A 12,790-nucleotide genomic window follows, 5' to 3' on the forward strand; every position below is an offset into this window, starting at 1 on the left:
CTTGCCCTCTTTTTTTTCATCTTATGCATACTCATAGTTGTGTTTTCAGTATATACAGCACCTGGCAAGGTCAAACCTCAGGTGGCTACACATTCGATGAAACTTGACTCCATGAGCTCAGACCCACAAGTCAAACATAGACACACACACACACAAGTACACGAAAACACACACAGACACACAGTGCATATCATATCATAGTAGATAGTTTCTTTCAGATGACTGAGCAGCTCGAACAGGCTGTAGGCTCTGTGTGTGTGTGTGTGTGTGGGGGGGGGACTTTCTGTCCCAGTCTCTTCCTGTGCTGCTCTGTAGCCCCTGACAGCAGCCCCCTTGGCTGAGCCCTGAGGAGTAAAGCTAGCCAGCAATAAGAGAGGGGAGGGAGAGAGAGAGAGAGAGAGAGAGAGAGAGAGAGAGAGAGAGAGAGAGAGAGAGATGATTGTGTCATATAAGAAATCCAAACAGGATGCCACTTACACTGAACACTGGCACTGCTCGTCCAAGCAAAGGGGTCCAGTCCCGCAAAGAAGGGGCTCGCCTTCCGCAGCATGCACCACCGCGGCTGGTGACATCATAGAGCTGACGGGGGCCCATTCCAGAGCCTCCATACAGTCGAACATGGCACCCCCCCTCACCGCCCTCAGCAACAATCACTACGAAGCCCTCAGTCCTGCCTGCGTCCTGCCCTGCTTCCAACGCTCACGTCACTCGCTGAAGCAGTGACAACAACAAAACAGCAGCAACAGCTAGCCGGATCTGCTACCTTCCCTCTCCTGCCTTCACTTATCTCTCGTTGTCACTCTCTCTCTGCTGCCCTTTCCTGCCGATGCCGGAGTTTCCCCTCTCTCCCTCTCAGCTGGAATGCAGATCTGATTCCTGCCTGGCTGAGCTGAGCTGAGCTGTGCTGTGCTGAGCGTGACTCTGACTCTCTACTCTCCCCCCCTGCCCTTGGGTGAGCTGCTCCCTGTCTGCTGTAACAGACCTAAATAACAGCCTCTCACAGCTCTCGCTGAGCCCAGACACGGCGGAGTGAACCAACTGCCTCGGCATGCCGCTCTGAGAGGGGGTGGAGAGAGTCATAGAATGCCAGAGAGGGAGGGGCTAGAGCGAGGGACCCAGAGTGTGTGTGTGTGTGTGTGTGTGTGTGGGGGGGGGGGGGAGAAGGGGCCGGCCAGCAGAGCTTGCACTGGAGGAAGAACTGATCTGGTTAGAGGACAAAACTCTATTCCCATTCTTCTTTTGCTTTTTTTTGTCTGTGCCGCTTTTGTGTTTCATATTTCAGCCCAGAATGCAAACAAACAGTCCCCCTTCCCCTACGTGTCCCATTCAGATCTGGTCCCTATCTCTGTCTGTCCTTCCATCGCACCTCCCCCAATTCCCCCTGCAGTAAATATGAGCCCCCTCCCCTCCCTTCTCTGAGCCCCCGTCTCTAATCATAACCATATTAAAGTCCAGCCACTGGCCGGGTGAGTATGTGTGTGTGTGAGAAAGAGAGCCAGAGAGAAAGAACATTGTGCTGCGGTTGAACCCAGAAACCAGATGCCAGGGTAACTCCCTCCCTCCCTCTCTGTCTGTTTGATGGAACAGAGGATGGGCAGTTCTTTCTGTCTCTCCCTCTGGAAGTGCTTTAACAGTGATGAATGAGTGCTGCCTTGCTCAATCCCGCAGTGCATTTACACAGACAAATACCCCCAATATACAAACACACCATGTGCTGGACACACTTCTCACAGGTTCTCTTGACCTTGTTTGTGATTTATCTCTGAGCAGCCACTGGAAAGGAAATACAGAAATGCAAGGATGCTGAAATGGATTTCAATGCGCCACCCGAACAAACCTGAATCGCCGGGCCACAAACATCCGCCTTCCACTTTAGCCTTCTTTAACACAGGCTGTTTGGTGTATCACGTAAAATATGATTCAATTTAAAACATAGCCGTGCCCTCACAGTGAAAGCAAATCAAAGGAAATCAATAGGCGGTCTGCGGTCAATAAAAAAAGCCTGTCACTGGTCCTAACTGTTGCTCAGCGGACATAAAGACTCTGGCTGAGCTAAAGCAAACAGCTTGCTACAATGGGAGATATATGATAATAGAATGGCTTGAGTCTCTGTGTGCCCTGCACATTCACCCCCCACGTCAGATCAGTACAAGTGGTACAGCCCAGTAGGCAAAAAAAGACATTTCCTGTCAATCTGTGCCGCTGGCTACGCTCTCCATAAACACACAGCACAACCCCCCCACCCTGTCTCACACTTGACTCTTTTTCCTGTCTCATGAGAGAAATCATGCTTTCATGTTTGGGGCTATATTTGAATGCTTTCAATTAAAATTTGTTTATTGACCTAAAAGCAGTGGAAATCTCTTGTTTATTTTCTTATGCTGGCACACTCAAGCGGTCATACACACACATGAGGGGTGATACGCCTTGCACGCACACACACGCACACGCACGCACACGCACACATACACGCACACGCACACACACACACACACACACACACACACACACACACACACACACACACACACACACACACACACACACACACACACACACACACACACACACACACACACACACACACACACACACACACTTAATGGCTCTTTTGTTGCATCAAACAGTAAACAACATCAGTAGTTTTATGTGTTTCTTCATACAGCTGTCAGGTCATAAAGAGGAAGCTTTATGACAGCAAGAATAGAGCGGTGAGGCTAGATAACAAACTGTCATCCATCAAAGATGCCCCTGCTAACAGTTTGTTGACTTTCTTTTTCTTCTACCCCTCCACCTATTTACACAATACAATCGATTAAAAAAAAGTCCTGATATGGTTTCAGATTAAATCATCACTGCCACGAGTCACATTTTTATGATCACAAACATCTCTTCTCACACTCGTCTTTCGTCTGTTTCCTGTGTTTTTTTTCACAGCTAGTTTCAAACAGCGTCCTGGAAACTAAGAAATCTGGCTATTCCCCTGGTGTTCAAATGTTCTTTGTAACATCAGTGTTGTTTGCCAGGGCTGCTCTCTGGACCAGCGAGCCGCAACACAACGATTTATAATTTCATGTGCTCACACTCTAAACTCTTGTTTTTGGGATTATGGAGCTTATCCGACCCTCTCCTGGTTTTGACATTTCTTTTTTTTTACTGTCTTTGAGACTATAATTCAGACCACTAACCCCAGGTTCTCCACTTATTGGCGCACAGCACTTTGAGCTGAGAGTCTTCCAGCGCTTCAGAGGGTTTGCGGAGTGAGTTTAGACATCTAATCTACACATACTCCATACTGTTGCTGACCCAGGCCGGTCCCTGCCTCCCCTCCCTCTTCTCCTTCCTTCCCAGCCAGAGAGGTTGAACCTAGAAGAAACCCCCACTGGGCCACTAACTTTCCCCCCAAACTTATCCTGCCCTCCCTCCTTCTCTCCCTCACTTTCTGGCTCACAAGTCTCTCAATCGCTCTTCTTAATCCCCCCCACCTCTCTGTTTCTGCAATACTCTCCCCATTTCAATCAAGTTCCCTATGGCCATTTTTTTCTCTGACTGCATGATTTGTTTTAGTTGACAAAGTTCTCTACATTTTTTTGGCTCTGGAAATGTTCATTTTTAGTGGCTGCCAACTCACTGGTTTCAATCATGTTTAATTGCTCTGATTAGACAAGACTTCTACACATATTCGAAACATTTAGATGCTTTTGTGATATGATGTTTCATCTCTTCATCTGTACAGTAGACGGAGACGCTCAGTCAGCTGGTCCCAGACAGCTTATTGCTCCACGTGGGCAGGAGCCCAGGAAAATCAAGCTTTACTACTGTCTGACGCTCTGATGCCGATTACAGATAAGACGTATACAACACATTGTTGCCACTTCCTCTGTATACAGTCATTCAGGTTCCAGCCAAGCAGTCAACAGCACAGTGGTTGTGTGAGGCAATAAAGATGGCTTGTTTTTAAATGCCTATGCACTAGACGCAGCGTGGTGATTTTGAAAGGAATGGTCGAGCTTTTTCATTGCTGATGTGAACATGTGCTCAGTGTGTGGACGTGCTGAAACAGATTGCCGGTGATGATAGAGACACTGAACACCAGTTAAGAGCGCCCTCCCACTGCAGCCAGATTCAGGTTACTCAAAAAAAAAAACAGAGAAACACATAGAGATCCTATATACTTTTTTTGTTTACTAATAAAGTGGCTTAATGAAGGACCAAACCAATGAGATCCAAGTACCCAAAAACATTTTCCATCCTTTTTCATTTATGAACTCATTCAAAAATATCTTATTTAAGAGACGGTGCGTTGTTAGGTAAACAGAGAAAACATAGCCTGATCCTAGCATTCTATTCATCACATCCATCAACGGTTCCACCAGCCGCAGGTTTTACACATGTTCAGCTTTGACAAGACATGTAATCTTATCCCCTCATCTATACCTCTGTCGCTCTCACAATATATCTCTGGAGACTACCTGATGTGTCACTGAGGAAGGTTATCAGTAAGGTGAGGCATGACTTATGAGAGAGCCTCTATCACAGCGTCGGCCATGTTGGCCTCTGTTCACATGCTGGTCCCACCAAAAGCCTAACAGAGCTACTTTTCAGAGTGCTATCAGTATTGGCCATCTTTCAGCAAAGTCTTTTTCACTTTCTCCCTCCCTCTATCTGCACTGTCATGACATTTTGCTACCCGTGTTTTGTGGGGGAAAAAAAGATCTTTTAGTTGTGCGGCCAAAAATATGAAAACCCCCCATCTTGTTCTCAGAGGCCCGCCCTGTGCCTGTGTGCCCTCCCACACCTTCTGAGGGCCCATCCCTTCTTTCTCGCCATTGTGCGCTCTTCATCTTGCACGTGCCCAAAAAGGCCCATCTTAACACAGACCCCTCCCATTTTTAATAGTAGCCTCTTTATCTTGATCTGCCATCGTGTCAGAGCTGTAGTACACTCTGTGGCCTGACCCCTGCCAGCAACACACACACACACACACACACACACACACACACACACACACACACACACACACACACACACACACACACACACACACACACACACACACACACACACACACACACACACACACACACACACACACACACACACACACACACACACACACACACACTTTTAGAAAGTTTCCAGCACTTAGGGCAAATTGGCTCCAACTTGCACGGAGGGATAACAAGAGGAGATCCAAGGTGAAGGCTGAGGAGGAAGAGAAAAAGAGAGAGAAAAGAGCAAGGGAATTCAAGGATGCATAAGCCGACAGGGTTTAGGTGGATATCATCGGAGGAGCTGATATTCCACTCAGTTTCACAAAAACTGCTGTAATTTGATTGGAAAAAAGTGGGCCTTTCTGTCCATGTTCACCACCACCCTCGTTTATTGAACCATGGCCAGCAATGGTAGGGGAAAAAACAGAGCAATGAGAGGGTATTCGATTTCTAAAAAGAAGAAGAGTGCTTCAGAGAGCTGTCATCTTGAAGCTAGCCGTCGCCAAGGGAGATGAAAGCAGGGATGTCAGACTACGCAGTGCTGTGGTGTTAAAGCAGCACTGATAGACCAAGGACACGGCCCAAACAGCGCTGCATGTGCTGTCATCACACACATTTATACACAAATGGTTGAGGCCTGGCATGCTAATTTGCTATGTAGATCATGGTCACAGGAGCAGAGATGCCAGCGAGCAGATGGCTCTATAATGGTGCTTTTTTATTACGTTTTGACACTCGTAATGGTGAATGCCGGGGTCAAAACAAAACACTGCTAACATTGATCTGGTGTAATAACTAGTACTATGATGATGATGTAGTACTACCTATAACATGACTGTTGCTGAAGAAGGATTACACCCGTAGTTTAACATATCTAGACTGGTAGGCTATGTGCTGTTTGTGTTTTCTATTATTACTACTACTATGGAGGCAGCTACAGTATGTGTGTGCACCATAGACAAATTCCTCTACGGGGACAATAAAGGATATTGTATCGTAATCATTACTGATTTCTTTTAGGGTTTTGATAAAATAATAAAAAAAAACATGATGATGCTATTCTTGTATGAAAGAGATACAAAATACAAGAAAATCAGAGATTAGGGATGAAATGTATCAAAACTCACCTCATAAATCATGACAGATTCCTTTCACTGCTCTATTTCAGTTTATTTTTAGTATCATAATCCATATGCAATGACCACGTAAGAGGCTACCATCAATCTCAAATATAAGTCTCTTATTCTGAACGTTTCCTGAAATTCTTTGAAATCCTCATTCACAATGTTTTCACCCAAGACCCAGGACAACTTTGCTTTCAGGAGCAAACAGAAAATTTAACTCTCAGGTGTCTCTGAGGGCCTTTCCAGTTTTAAAAAGAGAGGTGACATCACAGTTTGTAAAGGGTAAACAGGAGAAGAAAAAAAACAATCATGGAGATGGGATTCTTTCTGTATCTGTTGGGAAACTTGTGCCTACAAGGAAGTGAGGGGTATCATTTTTATATTCACACATAGCCTACTTTCCCTTTCGTCTCCCTTCACTCAAATATACAGTATACCTGCATTAGCACGCACATTATGCAAAATCCAAACCTTCACAGCCAGGCATGAACCCATCTACAGTGCCTCCATCAAGGCTGGGCTGAAACCCAGCACTTCAGCCTTTATGAAAATAAATAAAGCGGTACAATGTGCTGTTTGTGCTCTGCTCCTCATCAAGTGGAGAAGGCTTTACTCTGCTAGTCGACATCCTTCCCTGCTGTCCCTCTCCTCCATTTAAAAGTTCACTTTAACATTCTCTCTCATACCACATTTCCCACCAAAATGGCTCCTTTACGCAACTCCCCGAGCTCCCTAAGCCAACATGACCTCCTTGTGTGTGTGTGTGTGTGTGTGTGTGTGTGTGTGTGTGTGTGTGTGTGTGTGTGTGTGTGTGTGTGTGTGTGTGTGTGTGTGTGTGTGTGTGTGTGTGTGTGTGTGTGTGTGTGTTTGTGTTTAAGAATGCAATGAGTGTTTTTAATTATGTCACTCTGCATGAGGATATTCTTTTTTGCTGGAACATTTTGGTCCTTTCCGCAGTCTGACTTAATGGTTTGTTTGTGTGTGTGTGTGTGTGTGTGTGTGTGTGTGTGTGTGTGTGTGTGTGTGTGTGTGTGTGTGTGTGTGTGTGTGTGTGTGTGTGTGTGTGCACGGATGCATGCATATATGCTTGGCAGCATGTATTCTAATGTTTGTGTGGCATATACATCCATGCCCAACACACACTTTACATAAACAGGTGTTCCGCTTGTCTCCACCGGAGGCACAACTGAGCAGACAGGCAGCCTTTACACAAGTTTCAACACGCTTTTCATTCCATTCTATTAATACAATCCCTTTAATTTCATCCTCCTGTGATGAGGCTGAAAACCTTCACAGCTGAGCCCTGAGTTTACATCACTCAACATAGAGCTCAATGTTATAGTCTAAATGGAACGTCCGAGCGCAGCAAAAGGACTGCAGATTTTGGTTCAAGCCATGTGAGCTGAAGGAAATGACCCACTAGCTTTTCAAAACATCCCTGTGGCTGGCTTTGGGGCCAGGGCTCCGGCCCTGATTGGTGAAAGCTTACAGAGGTGTTTCAGGGCTCAGTGGCGATGTTATCATTTAGTAAGTGGCCTTAATGGGCTTCTAACTGTTTGTTTGAAGGGCTTTCATAATGACAGGGATCAACTGATAACGGCCTCTGCTACAAACTGCACAGAGAGCTGTCAGACCCTCTCATGGTTGAACAAACGCCTTTACGCGTTTATAGGATGGGATCTTACGGCACAGCCACATGGTGAGTGAACCTCTTACACATAAATTGAATGTTGAAGTGATACACTACAGTTTTCTGGGTCCACTTCCTACATGTACTCTTTAAGAATAAAGAACTATCTCTACATGTGCAAACACAGCCATGATCCCTCCCCTCTCCTGTCTCTTCCCACCTCTGTGCAAAACAGGTATTTCCAAAGACACTCTGGTGCCATAACACAGCGCCGCCATGGGAGGTGCTCCGACCTGTCGGCACAGCATGCACGCCCAACAAAGGTAGGTGTCACCCGGGATATCTTTCGTACAACAATTAAGCACAGAGCTCTGAAGCCAGCAAAGAATGCAATGCTATTTACTGCGTACACAAACACACATACACAGAGAAATATCCACAGTGCTACTCCCTTTATGTGGAAGGCATTTTCTTAGTCTGGCCTACAGACAACTTGGACAACAATGAGAAGGCCTGTGAAGCCAACCCCTGGAGAAGACGTAGAAGAAAAACAGGGCCTGAGGAATGTCAAAACCAAGTCCTTTTGTCTTTCCCGCTAACATTTAAGAGAGTGGGGAATGAGACTGCTGTCAGTAAAATGACTTGTAACATTCCTTGTCAAGGGATACACCAAAAGGACGTTATAAAAGTCGATACCAAAAGCTGATCATTTTCCATTCACTTGTCAAGACCTATACTAATGTATTTTTGAATAAGCTTTGACACAAATATGCTGTAGGCATGTCTAGTGCTGACACAGTCAATTAACTGATCAGATTGAATAGAAAAAAAAACAACTTCAGGGACATTACGTGGGCTCTGGAGTCATGCATGTTTCCCTATTTCTTGATATTAAAGGGGAATTTCTGTATTTTTTTAATCTGGACTCTTTGTGCTACAAACAGATCTTAATAACTTTGGATACACTGCACCTTGCAGACCATGGGGTCTGTAGTTTGAACGGGACACTACTGTCAGCCAATGAGGAGAAGTAATCCTACCAAAACACATTTTCCTAAAGAACGGAGACACTTGCTGTAGACAGAGCAGAGGTATGCTAATGCTATAAGCTAAAGCTACTAGTGTGTTGACCTGCATCAGTAGCTACACACCAAAGCATGGCAGGAGAACAGCAACTCCATCTTTCGACAATGTAGTCAGACACGTATAGTAACAATCTGAGCCTTTCAGCGTAAAAAACAAATACTTTGATTTAACATATATTGTTGGTGTGCAGGTGGCCCTTTCGCCAACACTGTAGCCCGGTTCTTAGGGCCAGGTTGCTGCGCTCACCCTCAATACTGGACCAATTTTTTTTTTTTTAAGTCGTTGCCATTAGTCATTTGTACAGAAATACATGGGAAAATGGGGTCCAGGTTTAAAAATACTGAAATCCCCCTTTACAGCTAGTCAAAATCTTCTTTCCTGATACAGGTAATTTCATAACTCATATATGGTATCTGGTAATTAAATAAATATCTATCTGAAATAACCACATGTTAACAACATTGTTTGTACACCCCTGTGTGAATTAATTACTTGACAAATGAAAACTAGAATGCAAAATGAACATAACATGCAAGGATCAGAACGGAAAAAGCGCTGTCCAAATGACATTAATATTGCCGTAACACAGTCCAGCTGCTGGTTTTTGGACAGTGCAATAGAAACGATTTTAAAAAATTTTTACGATAGACTTTTCTAATCAGCCCTACGAGTTAACAATTACTCTAATTTTTTTTTTAAGTTATAAGTCACAGCTCTTGTTTCTTTATGTAAATTGAGTAATAAAAGGCATACTTTAAATTGTTGTTGAACAGACTGAAAAAATCATAATAATGTTGATCATAATAATCTCGGTGAATAATATTTGACCAATTTGACATTGATTTGATCAGCTAATAAAGAGGTAGAATTAAAACAAATGTCAATCCACACACATAAAGCTGCGTCAACACTAATTGTCACTATGATCCTGACTTAATCTTTGACCTCAACCTTGTTTAAGCCCCGACACAGAGCTTAAACCGAATAATTGCAGTCCTTAACCCTTGTGAATGATACTACTGCCAGTGTGGATGTGTCGGAACAAGCAGTCATGTATGCATGAGGGCCCCAGTGCATGTGGTTGCCTGCGCCTGTTTGTGCTTTGATACTTGTTTTTGTTTTAACTCATGCCAGTGTAAAAACCAAAAAGAATCCATCTGTCAGTGCTGTGGGATTTCGCTCTGCGTCAGGAGTATGTTTCTAGTTTTTAGATGAAAGAAGTGCTCTGTGTGTGAAGACAGAGAGAGTGGGAAGAGTGTCTCTGGTGGTGTGTTTGCATGTGTATATCTGTGTGTTTTCCTAGCAGGGTGTGTTCTTGGATTCCACCACACTAGGACATTACCCCCAGGTGCTCGCTCTCTCTCTCTCTCTCTCTCTCTCTCTCTCTCTCTCTCTCTCTCTCTCTCTCTCTCTCTCTCTCTCTCTCTCTCTCTCTCTCTCTCTCTCTCTCTCTCTCTCTCTCTCTCTCTCTCTCTCTCTCTCTCTCTCTCTCTCTCTCTCTCTCTCTGGTTCTGTGAAAATACCTTGAGGATTAGGTGGGCAGCAGCGGCGAGGAGGAAGGAGGTGGGGGAGGGGGGTTGGGGGATGAGGTACTGATTGATTGACGGCTGAAAGGCTGGAGAGGTGCTCAGGCATGCTGTGGTAGGGGAGAGAGGGGGATTGCACACACAAGCAGGGGGGACTCTCAGGCTCTGCACTCAGCTGTTGCCACCCACCCCCCTATAGCCCCTCCACCACCTACCACCTACCACCCACCACCTGACGCCCCTTTAGCACTACACCCAGATAAGATTTCAAATAACTCCCGCTTACCTTTACCTAACGCTCTAAACTCAACGAAAAAAGTGCTCCTTCTGTTCGCTCACTTTCTCTCTTTCCTTCTCTGACACCGACATCCTCAGCAGCAAATTATGCAGCGGTGATTTTACATAAGGATACTCCCTGAACTAGAATCCTAATGCTGATAAAAAAAAAACTGCCTTTTGAAACTAGCAGGTGTTCTGAACAATGCTCAATGTATGTCAGCAGCGTGTGTGTAATCTGGCTAGTTTTTCATGCTCCGTCCCATTTTAGTGCTCCAGCATGCAACAGTGCCCCCTGTGGTCATGTCTGAAACTACAAGTCTGACACCACCTGTGTGTGCTGTTGGGTACTTCTGGTTGTTTCATTCCTGCCTTCAGCCCACCTTTATTTCTATAACACAGTGTGTGGTAACTCAACAAACAGTCAGATAGGTGTATTGAATTGCAATTGTGCTCATTTTCAAATATTTGTCAATGCTCAGAGCACTCATCACCTCACACTGAAAGAATGTTGTGCTGTCTCTAATTGCAGACTTGTGGGTTGCCTGCCTCACAAAAGCTCTGTGAGAGGTCTAGACACACACACACACACACACACACACACACACACACACACACACACACACACACACACACACACACACACACACACACACACACACACACACACACACACACACACACACACACACACACACACACACACACACACACACACACACACACACACACACACACACACACACACACACACTCTCTCTGAAGCCGGAGCCAAAGTTTGTGGTCACAACCACACCATCTACAAGCATCTATACGGAAACCACAGGAGCAGAGTAATCATTGTATTGATGAAAGTGGACTTTTTCTTCATGGTTTCTTCGAGGATTTTTTTTTTTATACCACTCGTCCTATATCACAAACAGGCCTCAAGGTTTTCCATTTCCACAAAATTACCCATAATAAAGTCCAATTTAAAAAGCCTTATTTCCCTCTTTCCAGTGCACGTCCAAATTGTATAATGTGACTGTACGTATGTATGGTATATATGTAGTTAAGACTTGAAATGGAAAATGCAACATGAAAGGAGGAAAAGTCATACACACGCAGTAATGAAAATGACTTACAGAGAGCGGCCATCTCTTTGGGCAGGTCAGCACCAAATCTCCCAAACAGGCTGCTGTTGGCCAGCAGGTCGAAAGGGGAGTGGCTTCTCATGGAGTTAAAGGCGAAGGGGTAGACAGCAGGTGGGAAGCCGGTCATATGGCCCCACCTGCTGTTCCCTGTTGGTAGCCATGGCGACGGAGCACACCCAGGGGTCTGCGGGAGGCCGCCGGGTGAACGTAAAGGCTCTCACAACACCTGGAAATCCCCAGAAAAGCTGAGATCCGTGTCCTTCAAATACTCTCAGTATGTGAGGAATGGATGAGTGACGATGAGGCCTCTCTGGGGTTTAGTGACTCCACTTTAGAAGGGTCATCCAATTCACTTTTCTGAGGAAGAGAAGGCAGAGGAATATGTTATTTACTTCCTAATAAATTCACCACATAAAACATGAAGATAAGTGTTTGTGATTGGCATGAACACAATGATACAATCTGTGGTTTGTGTTGAGATACTTTCTGGATTGCACAAACACAATTCACCTCATGTTAACTCTGAGACTGTGACCTATCCACATTTCTGGGACTTAGAACAGTTTATCCATAGTTCTAATGTAAGAAGGATGTGCAAACTTCATATCAACAGATATGAGAGAATATGTGTGGAAGAGGAAGTGAGGAAGGATGGCGAGAACCAAAACAGATAAAGACGTGAGAGAAAAAGAATGACTGAGCTGTGAGAGGAAAGCCAGAAAACTGGAAATGGGCAAGGGAAAAGAAAATAAGAAAGAAGTTTGGAAAAAGTTATAACAGGGAAGAGCGGGAGGGGAGGGGAGGGAGGGAGGGAAGGGAAAAAAGAGAGAGAGAAAAAGAGAGAGAGCTCTTGTTCTTACAGTTTGAAGAGCTTCCAGACTTCTACAGTGATTCCAGGCTATGCCATATGATTTAAATCACCAGAACTCTACTATAAAGAGCTCCTCTGTTCCTGCTGCCAGCCTAGCACAGCAGCCTGCCTCTCTGCCTCTTTCCCCCAGGACCAGAGGCCCAGACACGG

General features: G+C 45.0%; 1 protein-coding gene across 1 annotated transcript in view; it reads right to left on the reverse strand.

The window, feature by feature from the left end:
- rarga (retinoic acid receptor gamma a) overlaps window positions 1-12,790 on the reverse strand; it is a 46,156-nt gene that overhangs the window by 19,729 nt on the left and 13,637 nt on the right. The window contains 2 exon segments of the mRNA XM_083920938.1: window positions 11,761-11,903; window positions 11,905-12,126. Coding sequence (XP_083777064.1) covers window positions 11,761-11,903; window positions 11,905-11,930 — 169 coding nt within the window. The 5' untranslated portion in view covers window positions 11,931-12,126.

The sequence above is a fragment of the Echiichthys vipera genome (genome assembly GCF_963691815.1).
Source record: "Echiichthys vipera genome assembly, chromosome: 9".
NCBI lineage: Eukaryota > Metazoa > Chordata > Actinopteri > Perciformes > Trachinidae > Echiichthys > Echiichthys vipera.